The 27,991-nt window shown below is 45.2% G+C and overlaps 2 protein-coding genes across 3 annotated transcripts; both read left to right on the top strand.

Moving 5' to 3' along the window:
- Positions 1-1,943: 1,943 nt before the first annotated feature.
- On the top strand, positions 1,944-6,458 carry LOC121572973 (E3 ubiquitin-protein ligase rnf152-B-like). Its single transcript, XM_041885011.1, has 2 exons — positions 1,944-2,019; positions 5,624-6,458. Exon 2 carries the CDS (start codon positions 5,735-5,737, stop codon positions 6,386-6,388), a length of 654 nt encoding a protein of 217 aa, XP_041740945.1. The 5' UTR covers positions 1,944-2,019; positions 5,624-5,734; the 3' UTR covers positions 6,389-6,458.
- Positions 6,459-8,006: 1,548 nt separating this feature from the next.
- LOC121572109 (segment polarity protein dishevelled homolog DVL-2-like) lies at positions 8,007-26,900 on the top strand. Of its 2 annotated transcripts, none has more exons than XM_045221818.1 (14): positions 8,007-8,505; positions 16,693-16,762; positions 18,712-18,872; positions 19,578-19,687; positions 20,209-20,429; positions 20,578-20,647; positions 21,153-21,292; positions 21,843-21,919; positions 22,012-22,079; positions 22,730-22,861; positions 23,363-23,494; positions 23,678-23,854; positions 24,602-24,835; positions 25,016-26,900. In XM_045221818.1, exons 1-14 carry the CDS (start codon positions 8,345-8,347, stop codon positions 25,570-25,572), a joined length of 2,310 nt encoding a protein of 769 aa, XP_045077753.1. In that variant the 5' UTR covers positions 8,007-8,344; the 3' UTR covers positions 25,573-26,900. The 2 variants fall into 2 exon arrangements, with proteins under 2 accessions (XP_045077753.1, XP_045077752.1); XM_045221817.1 differs by having other exon boundaries at positions 22,727-22,861.
- Positions 26,901-27,991: the final 1,091 nt, after the last annotated feature.

The following is a 27,991-nucleotide window of genomic DNA, read 5'->3' as shown; positions in this document are numbered from 1 at the left end:
TTGTGATTATCAACACTAACCTCATCGTTGTGGCGGCGGACAGCTAGCCTGTATCCCTCATCCAGTTGAGTGGGAATGTTCACTCTCCCCAAAGCAGACAATCTCAAACAGCTATCCATGTGGGTCTTTGACAGCTCATGTTTCTTAATCTTTCCTGAAAGATGGTGCATGTCCGTTACACACCAGTCGCTGTCCAAGCGGTGCTGTCTGCCGTGCCGCCTTCAGGGTGAAAGAGTAAGCAGGGGGGTAGCAGAAGACTGCATTAGCTACATCGCAGCCTGCTAGCCAGGTTTTTCGTTCGTACCAATTTTTGGAAAATCCTCGGGTGTAGGACTTCCCCCTTTAGTAGAAACCTGTTGAATTATTAAATTTGGTCTGGGAGGTCCTAATTGTTTCGTTGCCAATTTATCTTCATTTGTTCGCCGACAAAAAGGAACTTCTTTCAAAGACACAATCGAGTTGCACTGAAGCCTAGCCATTTTGATAGAAGTAGTGAATTGATTGACGCTGCTACCCGCTCTTTTCTTAGTTACGTTCATGGTTATATGTTACGTATGACGAAAGCGCGTAAGTGCAAGCCCTCAGAAACCCATAGAGATTGTATTGAAAGCTCTGATATTTGAAAAAATAGATTTTACATGGGAGTCTATGACAGACTTCTGGGCGATTTTCAACCTGACTGAAATCGCCCCAAAAAGGGGGGGGGGGGGCATTTGAAGCACGACTTTAGCCTGATTGGACATTTAGTGGCACTGTGGCAGATCAGACGTCTAGATTACAACACTGATAACTACTGTTGCCGTGATATAATTGATTAGAAAAAAAATCCCTTCCTTTTCCCGTTTGGCAGTGCGTCGCCCATATCGCCCTATTGAACACACCGCCCCTGAATTGTAACACATACACACACACACAATATTTGTGAAATGGGCAAAGGGTGATCTGTTCGTGTCCTATTTTTGGCAATCTAACTTCCTGCATCTGTATCGGGACCTTATTTGGCTGCATATATGCATGATTAGAGACATGTTTTTCTGTAGAGGATGTTAGCATATGCAATTGTCATGAATACAGCCGAGGCTGCCCCTCCTCCTTGCTCGGGCAGGCTTCGGCGTTCGTCGTCACCGGAGTACTAGCTGCCACCGATCGATGTTTCTGTGTTACACTAGTCTTGTCTTTATGTATCACACCTGTTACCCATTATGCTTATTTGTGTCCCTATAATTACCTCTGTTTTCCCTCCTGAGTTTGTGCGTAATTGTCCGTTCTTATACGTCGTTTGGTGAGCTGTTGTTCTGCGCTTCCCTGCGTGGAGGGTTTGTTATGGTTTACTTTTGTTTAGTAATCCATTCATTTTCTCAGTTCTGTGTCCTGTGCCTGATTCCGTTTCACCACTTCACCCAGACGTTGACAGCAATAGGTTTCCTAGGGTCTTACAGACACAGATAGAAGGCAAGACATTATGTGAGTTCCATTAGACCAGCACCAGTAACTCAACTATTCATCAGGTCTCCTTTTGAACCGATACCAAAATCATAAGCAAATGTATTCCCCTCTTGATTGACATCCACAGTAATTTGACTCACAACAGTATGTCTTATGCTGTCATTCTGAATAACCTGTACATTGACAAAGACAATGTAAATACAAATACTGTACTGTCAGGACAGTGAGAAGTGTCAGGGTTAGAGGAGGTGGCTACTACCTCCATTCCATGTCCCCGGTTACTAGTTACCACCACATCACCTGGAGATTAATTAATGTCAGAGCAACCAGGAGACACCCCTGGGTCCAGTAGGAGAGATGAGATGTCAAGGGATGGGTAAAGCAAGGGAGGAGAGGAGATACAGGGTGAAGAAAAGAAAGGGAGGACATTGATAAGTAGATTTGATGTTTACTGTACGTGGTGGACAGAAAAGGAGGAAGATATTTTTTATGGCTTAGTGAGAACCATGTGACGGGTGAGAACTTTGGTACTGTGCAGGGATCCGAGGGGTGTGTGACTGTGTGTATGAGGAGGTAAGTCTTTCTAATCTTCCCCCCACTAGCTACATGGTGATGAAGTGTCAGTGAGTTTCACTCCTATGGTGTTTTGATATCAACTGACGTACATAGATAAAGTAGCAATATTTTAATACACAGGCTATCATAACAGTTATATGACATCATGCAGTAGGCCTTTGCATTTTTTGTTGGGCTATCAGACTATAACAAAATGTTATTGAGTTAATCGCAGGATTTGCTGTGATTAATCGCGGTTAATCACAAATTCTGAACATGCTCAAATTAAGCTGTAGTTTAAGATTTTTCATACAAAAAACATTACAAGAATATTGTTGTCTTGATTTTGTCTAAAGTAACGGTTAGCTAAATTAGGTCAATTGAGAAAGCACACTTTCTTTAACCTCAATGTCATCTTGTTTTTACATTGTATTGTTATTTTTAGTTGCATAGATAAGTGGTTCCCAACCTTTTTGGGGTACTGTACCCCTAAAACACTTTGACCTGCCTGAAGTACCCCCTCATGCGCGTGCGACCGGCGTGATTCCTATATTAGGTGTAAATTTGACAAAATGTGGGTTTACGCACCCAGGGAAGTTTGGCAGACTTGTTTTCAATGTCAGGGAAGCAGGAGTTGAACTCACTGTTGAGTTGGATAAATGTGAGCTTACTATCTACACCATAGGAGCACTGTAAAAAGTTAGGTGTCAAGCTGCTGAAAACAACTTATTTCCCCATCTTCACATTTCCTCTCTTCTTCATGAATCCACACACTTTGTCATACATGTTTAGAATGTGTGTCTTTACCAGGGGTGCAACTTTCACTGGGGACGGGGGGACATTCTGAAATTGCATTTTTATAATTGGAATGTGATACAAAACGAGGCAACGGTGTGCTTTAGGACCATGTGAATGCCTCCGAGTGGTCGGGTAGGCTGTTTGGAGTGTTTATTCGGACTGGATAAAAAAAACAGGGTTGTGGGTTTGTTTCCCACGGGGGGCCAGTATGAAAATGTATGCACTCACTAACTGTAAGTCGCTCTGGATAAGAGCGTCTGCTAAATGACTCAAATATAAATGTAAATATATTATGCCCCCCCCCCACTTCTAAAACCAAAGTTGCGCCCATGGTCTTTACCTTGCAGAGTTAGATTCAGGTTGTTCAGTTTGCTGAACACATCAGCAAGATAGGCACGGCGGGCTCCCCAGTCTGTGTCGTCGAACACAGCCACAAGGTGGTGTGAGTGCTCAGACAGAAAATCACTTACTTCGGCACACAGCTCAAAAAGACTCGGTAGCGTTTTCCCTCTGTATAGCCAACGGACGTCGGTGTGACGCAGGAGCTGCTGGTGCTCAGAGGCCTGGACGTGATAAAGTTAATCACTTTCACTGCGTCATTCAAAACATCATGTAACTCAGGACTCATTGTCTTGCTGGCCAATTCCTCTCTGTGAATGATACAGTGGGATTTACTTTCTTTATGTGGCCAATTAATCATTTCACTCTCCCTGGCATTGATGCAGCATGATCCGTGCACACATGATCACAGGATTTCCAATCCAGATTGTTCTCTGTGAAAAAGCTGTCAATAACGTGAAACACATCCTCACCTATAGTTCTCCCCATTAACTTCTTGCAGAACAGAATGTGCTCATTAATTTCCGAAATGTCTCTGTATCGCACAAACGCAATCAACTGGGCTTCCCTACTGACGTCAGTCGATTCGTCCAACTGCAGAGAAAATGGACCAGAATTATTATTAAAATGTTTCACCAATTGATCAACAATATCAACGACCATGTCCTCTATCCTACGGCACACCGTGTTATTTGACAATGGTACAGTCTTCAGTGCATCAGCTACTGTCTTATCATTCGTAGTTTCTGTAAGAATAACAGCTGCATGCACTCCAGCGCGCAGAGCAAAGGGTCACGTGCACTTGGCGCGAGCAGAGGATCAAACGCTGAGCCAACCCGCAGGCGTGCAGAGGCCAGTAAAGTAAAAAAGTAGGCCTATAAATATAAAATAACTACAGATTTCACACCAGTGACCTCAGTAAATGTTTTCCTGTCTAATAACATTTTATTAAATTGAATTCATATTTTGTGGTAATATTACCCCCCCCCAAAAAAAAATCATCACATTTTTGAATATATATAATGTATTTGGGATGTTTTCAATGCATTGTTAACGCATTCAGACAATGCGATTACCGGTAATAATGATCTTAAAAAATGTATGTACTAAAATTACAAAAGGTTACCTTGAGTTAACGGATTAACTCTGACAGCCCTAATCTTTTGCCATTCTGTATCATTTCTGTAGGCCTCCTGTAGCTCAGTTGGTAGAGCATGGCACTTGCAACGCCAGGGTTGTGGCGTTGCAAGTGGGGGGCCAGTACGAAAAATTTATGCACTCACTAACTGTAAGTCGCTCTGGATAAGAGTGTCTGCTAAATGACTAAAAAAATGTTTAAAAAAATTCTGACTGTACATGTCTAGGAGTTGGAGCAAGTCATTAGAATTGTTGTCAACCAAATTACACAGGGTAAATGTTGACCAAATTTGTATGGAATATCTATTGAGGTTATTGAACAAAATCAAAGCTATTACTTTGATCTTATTACATGTATAGCTAGATCAATTCCAGTTGGAAACATGTTTCTTACAATCTCTGCTCCTGTGGCCCAATACAAAATAGACCCCTATTGCTAAGCAACTGCCCTCTTGAGTGAGGCTTGCCTTGCTCTGTCCCATGTGAGTGAAGGGTTGAGACTAGAATAGCACTGTTTATGAAAGTACACTGTGATCTTTATGAGGTAAACACCTAGACGCCTGAGGAAATATCGTATGAGTGCAGTACAGTGGGTATACCCCTTTGCCATAATGTATGCTACACTTGAATTTCATATTGTGGTTTATTGGCCCTATTATGCAGCTGTGGAACAATGCTCTGAGATGAGATTATTGGCTGTTTACTTGAACCAAATCTGTATTTCACTAGTCAACTATCAGTGGAATGTTTAACAAACTCAGTAGGCCTGAGGCTATTCTTCTGCATTGTATGAACTTTGCGTTGGTGTTGTTAGCGCAACAGCATTCTACTTAGCCCGCAGCAAGAAATACCTGAAACACAACCGAACACAACAACAGAAAGACAGAGAGAGAGACAGACCGAGAGAGACAGAGAGAGTAAGAGAGAGAGAGTGAGTATAGGGCCCAGTAATCACTTCCATCCACAGCTCCTGTCCTCCTTTGTTTCTCTACTTTCACTTCTCCACCTTTACTTAATCTGAGTGTGTATCCTGCAGTCAGGCACTCTATTTCCTCAGCTCCCCACTGCTAGGGGCTAGGGGGCCGGCTTTACATTGCTGCTTCATTTGGTAATTAACTGAATCCAATAATTTAAGGGCTTACAAATCTCATCATGAACCAAGAGGAAACAGCAGAAAACCCCAAGGACCATGTTTAAGATTTATAGTTTTAACCCCATATTGGCCAATTTTATTTTCTCTCTGTTATACACATACTGAAACAGAATGAAATGGCCTATACTACAGGAACACGTATACTGTACATATAAGAATATAATCAATATTTGATCATATCATATCTCCCTCCAGGTTCTGCAGACATAGAAGAGAACATCTGACCGTCCCAACAGCAGTCTAACCCTGAACCCCCACGCCCCCTTCCACTACCATTCCCACCTCCATCTCTCCCTCTCACTCACCATGGCTGAGCCCCCGGAACCAGTGCCCTTCCAGGGGCACCCAGTCTCAGCAGCCGCAGCAGCCCCCAGCCTGGGGGAGTCCACAGACGTGGAGTGTCCCATCTGCTACCAGGAGTACAACCAAAGCAGCAAGTGTCCTCGTATGCTGGAGTGCCTCCACGTCTTTTGCACCGAGTGCCTCCAGAGGATCCAGCTGTCCCCGTATCCAACTGACCCCTCGGACCCCCAGAGCCCTCCCAGTCCCGTAATCTCCTGCCCCCTCTGCCGCCACCCCACCACACTGGAGACAGGTGACCCCCTCACCCTGCCCTGCAACTCCCGCATCCTGGCCCAGCTGCCGCCCATGGCCTTCCGCATGCCCATATCGGTGGCCGCCCAACTGGCCACCATCACCCAGAGGGTTGTCCTCTCCCTGGAGGCCAGCAGGGATTCCCGCTTCATCATCCTGCCCACAGTGAGCCTCCGTGTGGAGCAGATGCACCCCAGCGATAGTCCCCACAGCGGAGGTGGAGGCGTGGTTGATGAGGTGGAGGTGCTGCAGCACCACAGGAGGACCCTGGTATGTGTGCAGCTGCTGGCCTTGGTCTTCTGGGTGTTGTTTGTTGTGACCTGCGTAGTGGCGTTAGTGTTCGGGCCAAGCTTCTTCTGCAACTGAGGGGAGGATAAGGAGTAATACTTTTACAGTGAGGGGAAAAAAGTATTTGATCCCCTGCTGATTTTGTAAGTTTGCCCACTGACAAAGACATGATCAGTCTATAATTTTAATGGTAGGTTTATTTGAACAGTGAGAGACAAAATAACAACAAAAAATTCCATAAAAACCCATTTTAAAATGTTATAAATTGATTTGCATTTTAATGAGGGAAATAAGTATTTGACCCCTCTGCAAAACATGACTTAGTACTTGGTGGCAAAACCCTTGTTGGCAATGACAGAGGTCAGACGTTTCTTGTAGTTGGCCACCAGGTTTGCACACATCTCCAGGAGTGATTTTGTGCCACTCCTCTTTGCAGATCTTCTCCAAATCATTAAGGTTTCGAGTCTGACGTTTGGCAACTCGAACCTTCAGCTCCCTCCACAGATTTTCTATGGGATTAAGGTCTGGAGACTGGCTAGGCCACTCCAGGACCTTAATGTGCTTCTTCTTGAGCCACTCCTTTGTTGCCTTGGCCGTGTGTTTTGGGTCATTGTCATGCTGGAATACCCATCCACGACCCATTTTCAATGCCCTGGCTGAGGGAAGGAGGTTGTCATCCAAGATTTGACGGTACATGGCCCCGTCAATCGTCCCTTTGATGCGGTGAAGTTGTCCTGTCCCCTTAGCAGAAAAACACCCCCAAAGCATAATGTTTCCACCTCCATGTTTGACGGTGGGGATGGTGTTCTTGGGGTCATAGGCAGCATTCCTCCTCCTCCAAACACGGCGAGTTGAGTTGATGCCAAAGAGCTAGATTTTGGTCTCATCTGACCACAACACTTTCACCCAGTTCTCCTCTGAATCATTCAGATGTTCATTGGCAAACTTCAGACGGGCCTGTATATGTGCTTTCTTGAGCAGGGGGACCTTGCGGGCGCTGCAGGATTTCAGTCCTTCACGGCGTAGTGTGTTACCAATTGTTTTCTTGGTGACTATGGTCCCAGCTGCCTTGAGATCATTGACAAGATCCTCCCGTGTAGTTCTGGGCTGATTCCTCACAGTTCTCATGATCATTGCAACTCCACCTATATGAAAATACTTTTCCCCCTCACTGTACATGCATCCTTCCTTCCTTCTTTCCTTGATTCCTTCCTAAAGTAAGGAGGCGTGTATTGTTAAATATTTCAACATGGCCTCAATCCAGAATGTAGGCCTACCTTAAACGTTGACTTGAAACTGTAAATGACAAATATGCTTACAAGATAAAAGTTTATGTATACAGCCTCATAATCAGATTTAGTTGATGTAAGTAGCGCTGATGTTGTTCAGAAAATTCTGTATTCAGCTCTCAGTTTTTCTTCTAGTGGTGTAATATAAGCTGTTCTCAACTGTGAAGATTATGGAGTGTTTATTATTACATTGTACTACAGTCCTTGGCTATTTATTAAAAGCTTTTCTTATCTGTTTCATGTTTTGACTTCCACATGTGTGTGTTTAGCATAACGGTTGTCATCATGAAGATGAATTATGTTGAGGAATATTTCTACAGACCATTGGCTACAAACGGACGGGGCACGTTGAGCGAAAACGTAAAAGGAGCATACACTACGTCATACGCCGCGTTGGCTTGCAAAAGTCGAGAGAAAAGTTTTAGACCCCCATTATGTTTTTGTTTGGGGAAAAGTTGTGGGTAGCGGATCTTGTGAATGTAGCGTGTGCCTGCTTTTTAACCCCTTCGCCGTTGGGGAATTATATTTGTTCCTTTGGGAGATACAAACTAAGGCGATATGTGCAAGATAAGTAGATGTTAAACTTTTTTGTTAGTTCTGGCCAGGGCATACTCACTGCTGGCTAGTGTTGTAAGAGCACTTCACCTCACCCCCCTTCTCCCGTTAGCCTAGCTAGTGTTAGCTAACTAGCTACCTTTCTCTTCCATAGTTTGTGTAGTACAACTGAAAAAAAATTGTTGGCGAAATGGCGGAAACCAAAATAATATACCACATCGACGAGGAGGAGACGCCGTATTTGGTGAAGATTCCGATTCCTGCCGAAAATATCACTTTGTTAGATTTTAAACAGGTCTTGAACAAGCCCAACTACAAATTCTTCTTTAAGTCTATGGACCAGGATTTCGGGTGAGTGAGAGCCAGTGATGGATGATTGTGCGGGATAATAAAGCAGAAAACCAACCAAATGAGTCCAGCAGTAGTTCATTAGATACATTGTTGCAAAGTCTATTTCTCTTTCACTATACTCCCTAAGACACAAAGGGTGAACTGTTGCTACTCTTTAACGTTAGTTACAATAGCTAGCTAGTAACAATTTAACTAATTGTTACAGTGCAAATCTCGCATGATCCAATGTTGCAAATGAAAAGCCTAATTCAGTAACTAGGTTTACAGATTTTCATGCGAATATTAAAAACATCTGCATAAAAACAACATGCGCATTTTCCCACCAGAGATGTTTCAATCAAATTGACTTGTTGTGGATAAAAGTCTGTGCTTGATGACATAGTGCATATAAAAATACCTTTAGCGGTTTAATTTAATAGTGTGCAATTCGGGGCATAACTGCATCTGCAGGAACGCCCCCTCGAGCATCCCATTGGTTCCTTCATGAACCCCCTCCCCCTGTTCAAAAGGGAAATAAAAGTATTATCAGAGTTTTTTTCCGCCCCCGCCTCCCGGAGTCCTCCTTGCTAGCTAGCGGAATGACACCGCTAGACAGTGTCCTTCGCTCCCGCCTGCCGAACACCTGCCCTCACTGTCGTTAACAGAACTGTGGGAAAACAGTGCCTGACAGGTGGGGGCTATGGACACTGTCTACCATTGTCGCTTCCGCTAGCATAACAGGTGGGAGGATGGGGGGGACACCATGTGCTAGCTGTCTTGCTAATTAGCGACACCGTTTGCTAGTTAGCTAGCACACAGTGTTGCCCCCGCCTGCTGTGTACAGGAGAAAACCGTGCCCGACAGGCGGGGGGCTGCGGCGACACCGTGTGTTAGCTAACTAGCTAGCTTGCTAGTTAGGGACACCGTGGCTGGCATGCAACGCACAATAACTCCCACAGAAGAAGGGGCAGGGCCGACAACAGTAGGTAGCTAGCCGTACACCGGTAGACAGTGTCCTTCCTCCCTGCCTGTCGGGCAACGTTTTCCCGCAGTTCTGTCATTGCCGAGGGCAGGCGGGAGCGAAGGACACAATGTCGCCTCCTGCCTGTTGTGTACTGGGCTAGCTGGCTAAGCTAGCACAGTGTCCTTCGCTCCCACCTGCTGACCACCTGCCCTCGGGATGAAGGACACTGTCTACCGGTGTACGGCTAGCTACCTACTGTTGTCGGCAGTGTTGCCAACTCCTCAGTAAGGAAAGTAGCTATTGGCTGTCCTAAAAGTCGCTAGAAGTCGCTAAATTGTGTCATCACCTAATTTGCATAATTGGCCATGTGCATGTAATTGTGATGGATGCTGTAGGAGAGAGGAATAACGTCCTGGGAGAGACAAAGTGAGTAAAAAAACACCCTACATTTACATCAGCCAGCGGCGGCTTCCCGCATGCGCGATTCATTTACAGTCTGGATGCGGAGGGGTGAACATCTCCTGCTCTGACTGCAGCTGGGAGGGACTGCTGCGTGAGGACTGGGCCGCCTGTGAGTGCTTTGGGACGGGGGTGGGGCCCAAGGCAGCACCCACTGCTCGTTGAGAAGAGTAAGAACGATACGTGCGTTCACGTCAGTCTCCAATAACACCAGAAAAAGTCACTAAATTTGTCGCTAGTCACTTTTTTGTAAATATGTCGCTAAGAGGGGTCTGAAAACACGCTAAATATAGCGACAAAGTCGCAAAGTTGGCAACACTGGTTGTCGGCCCCACCCCTTCTTCTGTGGGGTTGATCGGTGGCTGGCATCCAACGTTATTGTGGGTTAACACCACCTACTAACCTGGAACACCCCCATCTCCCGCAGCTTAAAAATTGACCAATAGAAGTATAAAGAGGGGTTCCTGCAGATGCAGGAATGCCCACATGCAGGAACGCCCTGAATTGTAAGTTGCAATTTTCTTGTTAATTTGATGTACCAAATAAAAAATACACGTTAAATGGGTTTCCATCACATTTTCAACTCTACTGATGGTTTTCTCACAAACAATTTTGCGTTTATATAGCGAGTGTGCCCACTCTGGTATTGGCACATGCACTCTAGCAAACAGCTGGCAGAGATACAGTACCGGTATAGGCTATATGAGATTAATATGGACAAAAGAGCGAGATTATTTTTATTTGTCAAACTGCATTTGATCATGTCACCAGAATAAGACCCTCGATATTTATTCGAAAGAAGCATCAAGCTCATCACCTTGCACTTTCAACACCCAGTGAAGTTAATAACCTATTTAATCTGTAGCCTAATAAACTGCATGCTTTCCCAACAAGTCTTAGTGGGAGGACCACACGTAATTGCGGGACTCCCAAGTTTACTTCGATGATGGTTATTATACTGCATCATTATTTGTGCATAAAAGTGTTTCCAGCTACATTTCTCGCATAATTAATTCTACAGACACAAAAAGATCCCACCTTGACTAGCGTATTTTGTTTAATCGACATTTGGAATGTTTACATTTACATTTTAGTCATTTAGCAGACGCTCTTATCCAGAGCGACTTACAGGAGCAATTAGGGTTAAGTGCCTTGCTTAAGGGCACATCGACAGATTTTTCCCCTAGTCGGCTCGGGGATTAGAACCAGCGACCTTTCGGTTACTGGCACAACGCTCTTACCCACTAAGCTACCTACTTACAAGTGTTCTGTTTCTATCAGGCTTGTTGTGAAAAAAATGTATCCGATGTACTTTACTCACATAAAAAGGTTGGATGGAAACAAACCTGGTTAGTAACCAGGTTTCAATCCAACTTTTTCTGCGAATAAAGTACATATCGGATAGAAAATGTCACGACAGGCCTGATGGAAACAGCAAATTTGCCTTTAAACTTTCCAAATGTTGACCTCGACAACCATAAACGCTAGACAAGGTGGGATCTTTTTGTGTTTGTAAAATGTAATTATGGAAGAAATGTCGCTGGAAACGCTTTTTATGCTCATATATGGATATAATAACCAAGGAAACTTGGAGTCATGCGATGACATGTTGTGTAGTCCTCCAACTACGACTCGGGAAAGCATGCAGTTTATTAGGCTACAGATGACATAAATTATGATTAACTTCACAGGGTGTCCCTTTCCAATAAATATCAAGGGGCTTACTTTTATAATAGTATAAAAGTAATCCTTCTACCCCCTTAAAAAAAAAAAGTTGTTGTCCCACTGGCTATCATAAGTTGAATGCACCAATTTGTATGTCGCTCTGGATAAGAACGTCTGCTAAATGACGTAAATGTAAATGCTTATTCTGGTGGCATGATTATTGATGTTTGGCTAATATTCTCGCTATTTTGTCCATAATAATCTCATGCAGGCTATACCCGCACTATCTGCGAGCTGTGTTGGCTAGAGCGCACATGCCAATACCAGAGTTGGAACATTTGCTATGTAACGCAATTTATTTTGTGACAAAACTATCAGTAGAGTTGAAAATGCGATGGAAACCCATTTTAATGTATATTTTTTATTCGGTACATGGGAATTTAACCACAAAAGTAATTTTTATGTGTACTACGTCATCACGCACATACTTTTATCCGCAACAAGTCAATTTGATGGAAACACATCTCTGGTGGGAACATTTGCATATTTTATTTATGTAGATTTTAGAATATTCGCATGAAAATGTCGCCAATTGGATGCAAAATTGGCTAGTGGGAGAAAATGAGTGTCACGATTAGGGGGAAACGCTTGAGTTGATTTAATATTTGGAAAAGGGGTTTGATTTTTATCTTAGACAGTTAATGCAACAAGGTGACACTTTTGGCCTGTGAGTTACGATGGTTAGCTATTTTATTAGTATTTAATTGAGTCCAATAAGCACAATGTCACCAAATGTGCCATAACGTTACACAATTTTGTGAATGACTGTCGCCTATCAAAGAGGGAGGGGATGTGGGGGGGTGATTGGCTGCGCAAAGAATGCCAAACCATCTCTCTATCATCACACCCCTCCCGATCTCTTGTAGCTAAGACCAGGTGAAAATACTAGTATCCGAATATGGGTCAAAGCATAACTTCCGGCATAAATACTATCTTTACGATGGACACCACAATGAAGAAAAAAAACCTTCTCATCCTGGCTGTTCTCATCACTAATCCCCATCTCTCTCTCTCCCTCCATGATCTTGTGAAATCCTCAGCTTTTCTTCCTTTTGTGAACTGGACCAAGTTTTTGTCTCCCTTAACACCCTAGCTTGGCCGGCTGCAACCCCTGTATATATCTCTCTCTCTCTCTCTCTCTCTCCCCCCCCCTTCTTTTCTCCCATTTAAATCCTCCAGACTGAAAGAGCAGTCTTCTCTCGCAATTCATCTTTCTTTGGTGGCTGCCTGTCAGTTGTGCACTTCCCTAGGTTGAATGGAATGCACGTTTGTGGTGGAGTTTGACTGAGACCTAGGGCTTCTGTTAATCTCATTACTTGCAGTTAAACTGCTTAAGTTTTGTATAGTTAGGAAAACTTACTCTGATGATTTCTCTCTCGGATGATACTGAACACGAAACCAAAACACCCAAGTTATGCTATTAAAACAGGCACTAAAACAATCAAATGCTCCTGCGTCATTAGTGAGTTGTAGTCAAATATTTGGAAGTGTCTGACTCCCGGGTTCATTAGACCTAGGCCAACTTCTACCACAACCGCAACATTTTGAAACAAAACTCAAGAGAGTCAGTTACAAGTAGGCTACATTTAAACCCAGCTCAAAGGAGTCAGCTGCCCAATCGAAACAGAGCTAGTCAGCCTGTGGCCTCAGTAAAGTAACTAAAGCATCGGTGTGTGTGTTCGCCTGTTCCGTGTGTGTTTTTGTTTCCTGGAGCGCGAGCCAGCTGTCAGACAGGCTGTGTGTGGCAGTCAGAGCAGAGCCGAGCAGTGTGAAACAGAGCAGAGCAGACCATGGGGACCTGGGGTTGGACAGAGGCCATTTGCTTGGTGTCTGGCTGGGGCAGAATCAACAGGAAGAGAGGAGGGGGGTGGGGAGCAGGGGGAGAGGGGTTGGAGTAGTGGAAGCGAATGGGAGTTTTGGGTGTGCTGAGCGAAGGATTAGTAGATGGGAGAAGAAAAGTGTGTTTGCTTGGGATGAGCGAGGCAAAGGAGTAACTGCTAGGAGGGAGGTGCTGGGCAAGAATTTCAGGTTTTAGGATTCCAAGGGGATTCTGAATTTCCAAGATGTGTTTTGTGTTGTTTGAGACATTTTCGAGTATGTTGGTGAAATAGCTTGAGGTGAGGTCATTGTTTGGAATGGTGAGGTATGCAGACAATTACCCTGTTAGGGGTAGAATGTTGCATCTGTCCCTTTCTGGATGCAATTGGAGTCTTCCCTCTTAGCAAGAAACGACAGGATAGACAGAGGGCAAGAGAAAGAGCAACCGAAAGGATTGAAAGAGCGAGTGAGAGCAGAGAACGAGAAACAAGGTAGGAGAGAAAGATGAACAAGAGGGGGTAAAGAAAGAAGGGTTCTCACATTCACCCACTCCAGCACTGTAACACAAGGCCAGCCTCCTGCCTGTGACGATGCCTCCCCAGTGCCCACAACAATATGGCCCTGTGCTGCTTACACTCAAAACCAACCCTCAACAGCTGCTCACACTCACCCACAAAACCAACACTCAACAGCTGCTTACAAAACCCCAGTGGGGCAGAGCTGAGCATACTACACCCCCCCCCCACACACATACAGTGGCTTGCGAAAGTATTCACCCCCCTTGGCATTTTTCCTATTTTGTTGCCGTACAACCTGGAATTAAAATTGATTTTTTGGGGGGGTTTGTATCATTTGATTTACACAACATGCCTACCACCTTGAAGATGCAAAATAATTTTTTGTGTGAAACAAACAAGAAAGACAAAAAAAACAGCACTTGAGCGTGCATAACTATTCACCCCCCTCCCCAAGTCAATACTTTGTAGAACCACCTTTTGCAGCAATTACAGCTGCAAGTCTCTTGGGGTATGTCTCTATAAGCTTGGCACATCTAGCCACTGGGATTTTTGCCCATTCTTCAATGCAAAATTGCTCCAGCGCCTTCAAGTTGGATGGGTTCCGCTGGTGTACAGCAATCTTTGTCATACCACAGATTCTCAATTGGATTGAGGTCTGGGCTTTGACTAGGCCATTCCAAGACATTTAAATGTTTCCCCTTAAACCACTCGAGTGTCGCTTTAGCAGTATGCTTAGGGTCATTGTCCTGCTGGAAGGTGAACCTCTGTCCCAGTCTCAAATATCTGGAAGACTGAAACAGGTTTCCCTCAAGAATTTCCCTGTATTTAGCGCCATCCATCATTCCTTCAATTCTGACCAGTTTCCCAGTCCCTGCTGATGAAAAACATGGTGTTCTCGAGGTGATGAGAGGTGTTGGGTTTGCGCCAGACATAGTGTTTTCCTTGATGGCCAAAAAGCTCAATTTTAGTCTCATCTGACCAGAGTACCTTCTTCCATATGTTTGGGGAGTCTCCCACATGCCTTTTGGCGAACACCAAACGTGTTTGCTTATTTTTTCTTTAAGCAATGGCTTTTTTCTGGCCACTCTTCAGTAAAGGCCAGCTCTGTGGAGTGTACGGCTTAAAGAGGTCCTATGGACAGTTACTCCAGTCTCCGCTGTGGAGCTTTGCAGCTCCTTCAGGGTTATCTTTGGTCTCTTTGTTGCCTCTGATTAATGCCCTCCTTGCCTGGTCCGTGAGTTTTGATGGGCGGCCCTCTCTTGGAAGGTTTGTTGTGGTGCCAGATTCTTTCCATTTTTTAAATAATGGATTTAATGGTGCTCAGTGGGATGTTCAAAGTTTCTGATATTTACATTTACATTTTAGTCATTTAGCAGACGCTCTTATCCAGAGCGACTTACAGTTAGTGAGTTCATCCATTTTCATACTGATATTTTTTATAACCCAACCCTGATCTGTACTTCACAACTTTGTCCCTGACCTGTTTGGAGAGCTCCTTGTTCTTCATGGTGCCGCTTGCTTGGTGGTGCCCCTTGCTTAGTGGTGTTGCAGACTCTGGGGCCTTTCAGAACAGGTGTATCTATACTGAGATCATGTGACAGATCATGTGACACTTAGATTGCGCACAGGTGGACTTTATTTAACTAATTATGTGACTTCTGAAGGTAATTGGTTGCACCAGATCTTATTTAGGGGCTTCATAGCAAAGGGGGTGAATACATATGCACACACCACTTTTCTGTTATTTATTTTGTATAATTTTTTGAAACAAGTAATTTTTTTCATTTCACTTCACCAATTTGGACCTTTGTGTATGTCCATTACATGAAATCCAAAGAAAAATCAATTTAAATTACATGTTGTAATGCAACAAAATAGGAAAAACTTTTGCAAGGCACTGTACACACAAAATTGTGCATGCATACACACACACACACACACACACACACACTAGCCAACCAAACCACACACACACACACACAAAACATCACATGCACACAGGCGTAGAGGCAAATGAAGCTGAAAAAGCTTAGCTGTAAGTCTTTAGGACTCTGAGCAGTCAGTTAAGTATCTCCTCTACACAGTACTTGTTTCCAGCCCAGGTCCTAAGTACTGCGGTAATAACATGGAGGCTCTGACATACGAATATTACACAGCAGATTCTGTCTGTCTCACTAACATTGTATAAGGGGATGCAGAGAAAAACAATAGTCTGATGGATTTATAAGTCTTGAGACACAATGGTTGGTCTGTGAGAGTTCGTTCAGATATAGTTGTAGGGAGTTTGTGTGTATCTATCTCCATTGTGGTTTGGGTAAGGATGGTGAGTCATTGGGAAACAAACACAGCGGCGTCCTCATGTTGCTCTTTACGTCGGTCTCTGCCAATGGGATTACAGTATGTGTTTGTCTCTGTGTTTTCACTTAGCCTAATCTCTCTTTCTGTCTCTTGCGCTCTCTCTCTCCTCTTTCTCGCTCTCTCTCGTGCTCTCTCTCTCTCCTCTTTCTCGCTCTCTCTCGTGCTCTCTCTCTCTCCTCTTTCTCGCTCTCTCTCGTGCTCTCTCTCTCTCCTCTTTCTCGCTCTCTCTCGTGCTCTCTCTCTCTCCTCTTTCTCGCTCTCTCTCGTGCTCTCTCTCTCTCCTCTTTCTCGCTCTCTCTCGTGCTCTCTCTCTCTCCTCTTTCTCGCTCTCTCTCGTGCTCTCTCTCTGTTCTTTCTTTCTTTTAGGGTGGTGAAGGAAGAGATCTCAGATGAAAGTGCCAAGCTCCCCTGCTTCAACGGACGAGTTGTGTCATGGGTAAGGGCAAACTGGTAGAGGTAGACTGTACACCGCTATCTTGGACCAGTAAAAGACCAGTAGTAGAGGGGAGACGGGGGGGTAATTCCTGAATCGCTCCAAACTATTTTTCCAGGACTGAATTGTAAAAGTCAACTTCCCAAGTCAGAACAATACTTCTGAAATGGAGCTTTGAACCAGAGCCAGAAATGTAGACTACAGACTCTGGCAAACTCAGTCTGAGATTCAGAGTTGAAACCATCTCCATATTGGCATCAAGTTCCAACACCATTACATGATCTTCTAGGAATGCCAATTAGAATGTTATTGTCATGGAACGTTTGGTGCCAACATGGCGGGCATTTCTTTAACCACCTCTAGCTATGGCCCTACTTTAGCTACTAATAGAGCATTGACAAAAACCCACTATCATAAACACCTTGGTCTGTGAACGTAACATTGACAGAACCAAGGTATTTCCTACATCCTCAAATTTCCTCACTTATGATTATATTACCTACCCTAAAGAACATGCAGGATATGAGTCCTGCAGACAAAACATTGTGACTTGTCCCGGATAAGGGGGGTTGGGAGGAAAGCATCTGCTAAGTGCATAAGAAGGAGAAGAAATGAGGGAGAGGATTGGACAAAGAGAGGAGACCATAGGGACTGACACATGATAGGATGGAGGGATGATCCCAGAGGGACGAGTGCTCTATAGTCAAAGAGCCATTAGAAGAGAGGGAAGAAATAAAGCTTAAAGAAAAGAAAGGGGGAAAGTGTTATGTGGCACTGTGTCTCTGACACCTGGGAGGGGATATTCAATCAAAACTGCAAACTGGTTTTCAGGGGAAGGTTCAGGACAGAACTTTATCCATGAAACTAGAACACATTTGAATGGATGCTTTGTTCAGTCTTTCATAGAGAAACTAAAATGTATAGAAACCCAGAATCTCTGTTGAAAGATAGTTTGTTAGTGTTTCAGCCCCTCTCCAAGCAGACTGGTCTGTATAGGAGTATGTTTGGTCTGTATAGGAGTATGTTTGGTCTGTATAGGAGTATGTTTGGTCTGTATAGGAGTATGTTTGGTCTGTATAGGAGTATGTTTGGTCTGTATAGGAGTATGTTTGGTCTGTATAGGAGTATGTTTGGTCTGTATAGGAGTATGTTTGGTCTGTATAGGAGTATGTTTGGTCTGTATAGGAGTATGTTTGGTCTGTATAGGAGTATGTTTGGTCTGTATAGGAGTATGTTAGGTCTGTATAGGAGTATGTTTGGTCTGTATAGGAGTATGTTTGGTCTGTATAGGAGTATGTTTGGTCTGTATAGGAGTATGTTAGGTCTGTAGGGACGCCTTGCGCTAGGTCAGGGATGGGCAACTGGTGGCCCGTTGATGGACCTTTGATCAAAAAAACGAAGTTAACAATCTAAAGAATGTTAGCTGACATGGGCTAATTGACTGACTATCAGTGAATGACATAACAAAAAATTTAAATCATAATTCCTCCTAAAAAAAATTAAAAATCCTCCATCCTCACTATTATCCCCTTTCCCGCTCTGACCACCCCCTCCAAATCTCTGTCCCTCGTCTGTCCACCCCCTCCAAATCTCTGTCCCTCGTCTGTCCACCCCCTCCAAATCTCTGTCCCTCGTCTGTCCACCCCCTCCAAATCTCTGTCCACCCCCTCCAAATCTCTGTCCCTCCTCTGTCCACCCCCTCCAAATCTCTGTCCCTCCTCTGTCCACCCCCTCCAAATCTCTGTCCCTCTGTCTACCCCCTCCAATTCTCTGTCCCTCCTCTGTCCACCCCCTCCAAATCTCTGTCCCTCCTCTGTCCACTCCCTCCAATTCTCTGTCCCTCCTCTGTCCACTCCCTCCAATTCTCTGTCCCTCCTCTGTCCACCCCCTCCAAATCTCTGTCCCTCCTCTGTCCACTCCCTCCAATTCTCTGTCCCTCCCTCTCTCCTCAGTTGGTTTCATCAGACACGCCAGGAGCAGCAGAGCCAGTATCACCAGTCCTTCCTCCGCCCCCAGCAGAAGTCCGGCCCCCGCCCTCACCCCCTCCTCCTGTCCCACCCCCACCTGTTGAGAGGACCGGGGGCATCGGTGACTCCAGACCCCCATCGTTCCAGTACTTACACACCCTCTCCCACAGTCCCAATAATCAGTGTGCTACTCTAATGTATCTCTCACATTGTATCCAACATATTCTATAACAGAATACCTCAGTCACTCCAGCTATCACGTTACCTACTGTTAAATACAACGGTCCATTTGAACATGATCTTAGCCTGTGCCGCCCATTGACAGTAAGCACCTGGTCTGGGAACAGGTTCTAGTCATTGTCTGTCTAGATCATAATACACTGCAAACCTGTGTTCAGATAGTATTTAAAATCATTAGCTGCACTAGATTGAGTTTGCCTGGCGCAATAGGACCAATGGAATGGCCCCAGAAGTACAAAGCCGCCATCAAGCACTCAAGGCAGACTAAAGTAATAGCTCAAAGTTCTTGAAAATTAAAATTTCAAATACTATTTGAACCCAGTTGTGATATACAGTACCACTACTAGGCTTGATCCATTGCTTCCTATTCATACACATGGTATGGGAGCTGTCTGTCCTCATAGGTCGTAATACGATCTGGGTTGTAGCTTATATTATTAGAGGTTATGTGTGCGCTTCTATTTGTGTTTTATTAGGTAATGTATGTCACAGAGCCGACATACAATACCATCTCTCATTCACCCATAGAATTAAAATGAGGAGAACGGACGTTCTCATTCAAAGTCATTCTAATTCTATGTTTTCCCTACTTTAACCCTCTCCCTATGCAGTCCCAATGCAGCAGGCAGTGTGGAGAACCTGGACGACCAGACAGAGACGGAGTCTGTGGTGTCCTTCAGGAGAGAGAGACCCAGACACAGGGAGGCCATGGAGCAACATGGTGAGCACTCTGCACTGCCCAGTCTACTGCCACATGATGGTTTCCACTAGATAGAACAGCCACAAAGTCAAAATGGCTATATGTTAAAAATTCACGAAAACAAAGTTGTTATTTTTGGTCCTAATTTAAGGTTAGGCATAAGGTTAGCAGTGTGGTTAAGGTTAGGTTTAAAATATCGTTTTAAAAAGAGACATTTTAGAAATAGGCAGGGTTTATGACTTTGTGGCTGTGGTAACTAGTGACGACCCCATGATGGAACAGCACTGGGTCATGTTCAGTAGGGCACTGTAATGGAAAATGTTGCTATGGAAAATGACAATTGAGCGTTTCTTATTGGGCAATGTCAGGCTTCCCATTTCAAAATGTTTTCTTCTGTTTTGTGTCTACTGAACAGTGGTAATAGCAATTGACATTGATAACATGAATAAACATGAAATCCATAGTAAACCTTCTATATCGTTATCTCTCTCTCTCTTCCTTTTCTCCCCCGCTCTCATATCTCTCCATCGCTGGTGCGTCAGGGCCGAGGATGAACGGCCAGAGCCGCATGGTGCGCCACCTAGCGGGCTATGAGAGCGCTACCACGGTGATGAGCAGCGAGCTGGACACCACCAGTTTCTGTGACTCTGAGGATGACGACACCATGAGCCGGTTCAGCAGCTCCACGGAGCAGAGCACGGCGTCCAGGCTGCTGAAACGGCACCGCAGGCGCAAGAAACAGCGCCCGCCCAGGCTAGAAAGGGTAATGGATGCACTAGTCTTTTATTTCTTCTTCTCTTTTGTTGACTTATTAAAAGTTTATGACTTAAACCATTGAAAGTCAGAAATGTCCCATTCTGCGTTGGAATGTATTGTATTTTGATTGTGTTTTTCCCTATTTCTTGTCCCAGGCGTCGTCGTTCAGCAGTGTGACGGACTCCACCATGTCTCTAAACATCATCACCGTCACGCTCAACATGGGTCAGTAACGTCACACTGTCTGTTCCCCAACACCACTCCCCTTCTCATGTCATCTTCCATCCATCTCTCTGACCCTCTCTTTGGCTGTCATGCTTTTCCACTCATTATTTTATACCTCTACCTAACCAGTACTCTGCGCGTCCATTTTGAAAAACCTCCAGTCGTTCTTGAAATGGCCTAGAAATCCTAGCCTGGTGAAACCTGCCTGATCTTGCAATAGCTCACATTCTGCGAAGTGAAACAAACGTTAAGCGCTCAGTCTGCTTGACCAGGCTATAGACATCCACCCCTCCAACACGTTTCTGACCTGTGACCTGAACTCCGTGTCTCACCACCCCTTACTCCCGTCTCTCCTCCTGCCACGTCTCTGTTCTTCTGTCTTCACTTGCTGTCACTTTTTTTCACCAACTCTTACCACCACCTCTCAATGACATTCTTTATCTCAGGGGACTTCCTTCCTAAAAAGTTTCAGATTAAATCAACGATTTCCTCTTCCCTCCCACAGAGAAGTATAACTTCCTAGGCATCAGCATCGTGGGTCAGAGTAATGAGAGAGGGGACGGGGGCATCTATATCGGCTCCATCATGAAGGGAGGGGCGGTGGCCGCCGACGGACGCATCGAACCCGGGGACATGCTGCTTCAGGTGTGTGTGTGTGTGTGTGTGTGTGTGTGTGTGTGTGTGTGGCCGACCGGGGTGACTACAGGATGTCACTAGATAGCCATATATAACTGGTGACTACAGGATGTCACTAGATAGCCATATATAACTGGTGACTACAGGATGTCACTAGATAGCCATATATAACTGGTGATTACAGGATGTCACTAGATAGCCATATATAACTGGTGACTACAGGATGTCACTAGATAGCCATATATAACTGGTGACTACAGGATGTCACTAGATAGCCATATATAACTGGTGACTACAGGATGTCACTAGATAGCCATATATAACTGGTGACTACAGGATGTCACTAGATAGCCATATATAACTGGTGACTACAGGATGTCACTAGATAGCCATATATAACTGGTGACTACAGGATGTCACTAGATAGCCATATATAACTGGTGACTACAGGATGTCACTAGATAGCCATATATAACTGGTGATTGAATACAGGACGTATTTGTTCTTAAGTTATGATCGGACCGTTCATATCTACGGACTCTTTGTCTTTCTCCTCAAGGTGAACGACATCAACTTTGAGAACATGAGCAACGACGACGCGGTGCGCGTGCTGAGGGAGATCGTACATAAACCAGGGTGCGTGTCAGACCTAAGGACTACAGTACATTTACACCACCTTTGTCTATGCTCAATGGGGAATGATACCTGTCCGTCTGTATCTCCCTCAGGCCCATCGTCCTGACAGTGGCTAAGTGCTGGGACCCGTCACCTCAGGGCTACTTCACCCTTCCCCGCAGTGAGTAGCAGGCTGCATAGAGTTGTACAGCTACTCTATCTCTATGGTCTTTACATAACATTAGGAACACCTTCCTAATATTGAGTTGCCCTCAGAACAGCCTCAATTTGTCGGGGCGTGGACTCTACAAGGTGTCGAACGCGTTCTGCAGGGATGCTGGTCCATGTTTACTCCAATGCTTCCCACAGTTGTGTCAAGTTGGCTGAATGTCTTTTGGGTGGTGGACCATTCTTGATACACACGGGAAACTGTGGAGTGTGAAAAACCTAGCAGTGTTGCTGTTCTTGACACACTCAAACCAGTGCACCTGGCACCTACTACCATACCCTGTTCAAAGGCACTTAAATGTTTTCTTGCCCATTCACACTCTGAATGGCACACATACACAATCCATGTCTCAATTGTCTCAAGGCTTAAAAATCCCTCTGTATCCTGTCTCCTCCCCTTCATCTACACTGATTGAAGTGGATTCAACAAGTGACATCAATAAGGGATCATAGCTTTCACTTGGATTCACCTGGTCAGTCTGTAATGGAAATAGCAGGTGTTCCTAATGTTTTGTACACTCAGTGTATAGCGGGGCCATCAGTACTTTATCCTTTTTGTTTCCGATGAATAAATGAGATCTCTTGTCGCCCCCCTCGCTGTAGATGAGCCGATCCGGCCCATAGACCCAGCAGCATGGGTTAGCCACTCGGTAGCCCTAGCGGGGGCGTACCCCCCCTACACCGGCAGCTCTGCTCTCAGCACCATCACCACCACCTCTGTCACTGAGACAGAACGTGAGTACTGCACGTTCTCTTTCTTTCTTTTTTTCTATCTACTCTTTTTAGCCCCTCTCTCTCTCTCCATATTACCACTCTTTTCAACTCCTCCATTTACCTTCTCTCACTCTCCACTTGACCCAAGTCTACTCTCTCTTACTTTCTCTTCCTCTTTGTTTCTCTCGTCTCTGCCCTCCTCCCTCTCTCTGCTATCTTTTATTTTATTGCGGTCTATCCATCCCTTTGTCGTGTGCCAGGCGTTTTATACCCGGCCTTGGCACAGGAAGCACCGGCCACATCTGTCTTTCTCTTCTAGTCTACAGTGTTTTATGTGGTCAATGATGGCTGTCTACCTCCCTCAGTTTCTCCCTCCTTTTCTATACCTCTCTCCTCAATCCTTCTCCCCTCGCTCTCCTTTTATTTATCTCCCTATCTTCTACCTTTTTCTTTATTTCTCTCTCCCCCTCTCTTTTTCTCCCTCCCTCCCTCATCTCTCTTACTCCTTCTCCGTCTCTCCAGGTTTCGATGACTTCAACCTGTCCCTCCACTCTGACATGGCGTCGGTGGCCAAGGCCATGGCCTCCCCAGAGTCTGGCCTGGAGGTCAGAGACAGGATGTGGCTCAAGATCACCATCCCTAACGCCTTCCTGGGTGAGTTAGAGCATGTGTGTGTGTGTGTGTGTGTGTGTGTGGGGGGGGGGGGTTAGAGGGCCATAGTCAGGCCTCTGTATCAAGATCAAAAAGGAAACATTAAAGGGATCAAACTGAGCAACTCTTTCCCCTCTCTCTCTCTCTCTCTCTCTCTCTCTCTCTCTCTCGTGTGTCCGTCTCCAGGTTCTGACGTGGTGGAGTGGCTGTACCACCACATCGAGGGCTTCCAGGACCGCCGCGAGGCCAGGAAGTACGCCAGCAACCTGCTGAAGGCCGGCTTCATCCGCCACACTGTCAACAAGATCACCTTCTCAGAACAGTGCTACTACATCTTCGGAGACTTCAGCGACTGTGAGAACTGTGAGTACCAGGGGGATACTTATGCTGGAGGAAAAAACGAAAATAAAAACAGTAATCATTTTGATTGCTTTTTTGGTATTTTATTAGGATCCCCATTAGCTGTGCAAAAGCAGCAGCTACTCTTCCTGGGGTCCACACAAAACATGACATAATGCATAACATTAATAGACAAGAACAGCTCAAGGACGGAACTACGTACATTTTTAAAGGCACACGTAGCCTACATATCAATACATACACACAAACTATCTAGGTCAAATAGGGGAGAGGTGTTGTGCCGTGAGGTGTTGCTTTCTGTTTTTTGAAACCAGGTTTGCTGTTTATTTGAGCAATATGAGATGGAACGGAGTTCCATGCAATAATGGCTCTATATAAATTAACTTATTTGTGGAAAGGTTAATGCCTATATCTTCTCAATATCTGGAAGAGCTTGTAGTAAATCAGAAGGAAGGGAAGCGCTGAGGGACACAATAGTAGATTCTGGTAGATAGAAGGCGCTCGTTGGTAAAAGGGGTAAATTGATCATCATATAATTAATTAAAATGTCTTTATTTGTATGGCATGTTCAATGGAAACAAAGTTTTAAAACTCTGACGCGTTTCGGCTGCATGGCCTTCGTCAGGGAGTACAAAGATATGGTAAGCTGTAAGAGCTTATTCAAACCCTTTGGCCAAATGAGTTCTTCAACCAGTTAAAGTTGAACTCTCTCTCCTCGGCCCCTCCCTCTTCACTTCTCCCCACCTCCAGACATGGCCAACCTGTCCCTGATTGACAACGACGGCTCCAGCGGGGCCTCCGACCAGGACACCCTGGCCCCCTTGCCCCTCCCGGGGGCCACACCCTGGCCCCTGCTACACTCCTTCCCCTCCTTCCAGTACCCCCACCCCCACCCCTACTCCAGCCAGCCCCCACCCTACCACGAGCTGTCCAGCTACAGCTTCGCTCCAGGCAGCACGGGCACTGCCAGTCAGCACAGCGAAGGTAAGACCAAGTGGGGAGGGAGGGAGGGAGGAAAGGAGGGAAAGAGGGTCAGGGAGGGTGTCACATTGGTGGCCAATTTCCAAATTGTCTGCATTATGGAAACTGAAGAAATATATGTATGAGAGCTGGCAGTTTTTAAGAGGTTTGAACCAGTTCTAACCACTGTGTTTATCCCCCTAGGGAGTCGGAGCAGTGGGTCGACGCGGAGCGAGGGGGGTGAGAGGCGACGAGGCAGTAAGGGGGGTCAAGGCAGTACGGCGGGGGGGGCAGGAGAAAAGTCCCCCTCTGGAGGAGGGGAAGGGGGTGACTCTCGCTCGGGCAGCGGCAGCGAATCGGAATACTCCGTCCGCAGCAGCCTGAGGCGGGGCCATGGCTCGGCCACGCCTAGCGAGCACAGCCACTCCTCCCAGCGCTCGCATCATCACCGCATGCCACCGCCCCCCCACATGTCGCCCTATCCCCCCGGGATGCCCATGCCCTACAACCCTATGATGGTGATGATGGTGCCCCAGCACCCACACCCACACATGGGACCCCCAAACATGGGACACCCCCACCAGTACACCCAGCAGCACCCCTCGGTCCCCATGGGCATGGGCCCCTCTGTCCCTGGGGGACCACCCGGGGCCCCCCCAACCCGTGACCTGGGCTCTGTGCCCCCCGAGCTGACTGCCTCGCGCCAGTCCTTCCACCTGGCCATGGGCAACCCCAGCGAGTTCTTTGTGGATGTCATGTAGTCTAATGACGTGTGTGTGAAGTGAGTGACCATTGATGTGAGGTCTAGGAGTAGTTCACTCTTTGGGGACTGAATATTCTAGTCTATGGTGGTAACTAACTTTTGGTCTGATTAGGCCATAGTAGATTGGTGTCGCTCATTTCTTGTCTGGTAAGAACAGGGTTCAACAGTGAGTCAGAGGAATTTGGCACAGTATCATAAAAGACATGAAATGCATCACGTCTGGTTTTCCTCTCCTGAATAGACTGGCATACTGTATCTTGACTTGCAACTGCACTGCTGGATTCTCCATGTCAGAAAAGTCACTCTCCTCTCGTTTGATTTAAAACGTCTGTGTATTGGTTTAGTTCTGCCTATCTCTCACTCTGTCTGTGAAGCTGTTCTGTGTTTTCTTACCAATTTTAGTTAATAGCATTGTGTTTGTTTTTCCTACCTGGGACTTACTGGCTGGCTGACTGGGTGTGAGGAACGGTAGTGGTCGTTCATTGAAATGACTGAAGTAACAAACTAACTAGCCAAATGAGGAGCTGTTGCTGAGTGTACTGAGAGGACTCGAACAGTAGAGGGCGCTACTTGCTGTTTTCCATTGGGGAACCAGTTTTCTGAAAAGGAGGTGAAATTGATCATGTTTCCAGATTTACCTGTGTGTTGATAATGTCATTTTGGGCTGTATCTCATGACTCACAAGTGCCTTATTTTCAGCCATTAGCCTCATAAAAGACATGTATGAAAAGTATTATGTCTCGCTCAACTTTTAACTATCATGGTAACATGATGGAACATCAAGCCCACTTTTTAAATGAAATTGTGTGCCAACTAGTTTCTATTGTATTTTATTTTCAGTGGCCTTGCCTTTGTATATATCTATAATAACTCCCATGTAAATGCCATAGTATAGACTAGTGAACTCATGTGAAACTATAGGGCAAACAATGACAGACAAACTTCTGTTTGGCAATCAGAGGATGAAGAATGGGAACCATGTATTGTAACCATGTCTAGGACTATGTGGTATAAGAAATGGTACTTGAGGATGAAGAAGGCACACCAAAAACGGTACTTTTGGGATTCATGAGTTCTCTCCAAATAACTGTGATTCCCCCCTCATCCTCTTGCCTCATATTTTGCATGTTACTGACACACGTAAGCATCCATTTTGTACGAAGGAATATATAGAATGTGACAACGATGATGTATGACCGAACCATAAAGGTGCTAAATGAAGTCAATTTTTTCTAAGTATAGCAGTGTCACCTTGGTGCCCTTTTTGTTTGATTTCATTGTCACTTTTGTTTCTGTATTTGAGAATAAATGTGTAATAGACTGAAATTGAAAGACATTTGTTTTTTCTCTATAATATCTGGATTTTAGAGAAATATTAATGTCCACCAACTTTCCAGAACAGTAGATGGCGCTATGGCATGCATTTTCTTTGAATGTTTTTTCTTGACTCCTCCCACTTTGAAATAAGGAAACCAGACCTGCCTTTCTTCTGCTGCCGAAGTCAGGGGTGTAAAGTCAGGGGTGTATTCATTAGTCGGATTCCGTTGCAAAACGTTTTGCAACAGAAACCGTTAACTCCAAATGAAAAACGAGAGTTTCTATTGGACAGATTCAAGGAGGTCCATCCCTGTGCACGACCTGGGGGTTGGCATCACCCTGGGTGTCCATTGGCTTCAAGGGCATTCTGCTGTATGGCAACCCTGTCCAGAAAGAGAAGTATCTGCCCAAACTAGCCATAGGTAAGAACCAGCCAAAGAGCCTTCAGGTTGAAATGTGGCATTAAATAAACTGGGAGCATTCAACAGTGACTATCTATTTCTCTTTCAAGACAGCTGGAGCTACAATTTTTTACCAGAAAGAATGGTGTGAATGCATAGTCATACTCATTCGACTACTGTGCTTCAGACTGGCTTAGTCTTTGTATCGCGCTGTGGATCAAATCGTTTTTTTCCCTCATGTGAGTGTGTGAGAGACGATAGCAGCGTTCTATCTGACTGCCGGACAGTGGTTCTGATGCTGCTTCTATCACAACCTTCAAGATCTGGGCCAGCTAGGTGGGAGAACGCACGCACACACACACTTGAGTATGCGAGGAAGCTTGCCTCACACACAAACACACCCCCTAGTCCAGATATGTATATCCACATGGGAGCCGTGTTGTTGTTCCCTATACGTTCACATGACTTTATCCTGTCCATTAATCCCGGGTTTAAATTTCCAATTGTACTGTCCTTCACAGCAATAGAGGCATGGCTGAGTACTAGTGCAACAATGATTTGAGTCCAACCATTCACCCCTGACTTTGCACTAGTACTCACTAGTTTGACCATTCTGAGTTTCAACACATTGCACAAGTGTAGAGCAAAGAATATGGTCATGACTTCACCCACCTTTCTTTTAGGTCTTATGGTTTAAGA

Source organism: Coregonus clupeaformis, chromosome 8 (genome assembly GCF_020615455.1).
Source record: "Coregonus clupeaformis isolate EN_2021a chromosome 8, ASM2061545v1, whole genome shotgun sequence".
Taxonomy (NCBI): domain Eukaryota; kingdom Metazoa; phylum Chordata; class Actinopteri; order Salmoniformes; family Salmonidae; genus Coregonus; species Coregonus clupeaformis.
This window is presented reverse-complemented; position numbering and strand designations above follow the sequence as displayed.

What these genes read in the sequence shown, in the direction of transcription:
- LOC121572973 (XM_041885011.1), top strand. Translation starts at nt 5,735, where the DNA reads ATGGCTGAGCCCCCGGAACCAGTGCCCTTCCAGGGGCACCCAGTCTCA.
- LOC121572109 (XM_045221817.1), top strand. Translation starts at nt 8,345, where the DNA reads ATGGCGGAAACCAAAATAATATACCACATCGACGAGGAGGAGACGCCG. An exon ending in TCTATGGACCAGGATTTCGG is followed by an intron (nt 8,506 to 16,692) that starts GTGAGTGAGAGC and finishes TCTTTCTTTTAG; the next exon opens with GGTGGTGAAGGAAGAGATCT. An exon ending in CTACTTCACCCTTCCCCGCA is followed by an intron (nt 22,080 to 22,726) that starts GTGAGTAGCAGG and finishes CCCCCCTCGCTG; the next exon opens with TAGATGAGCCGATCCGGCCC.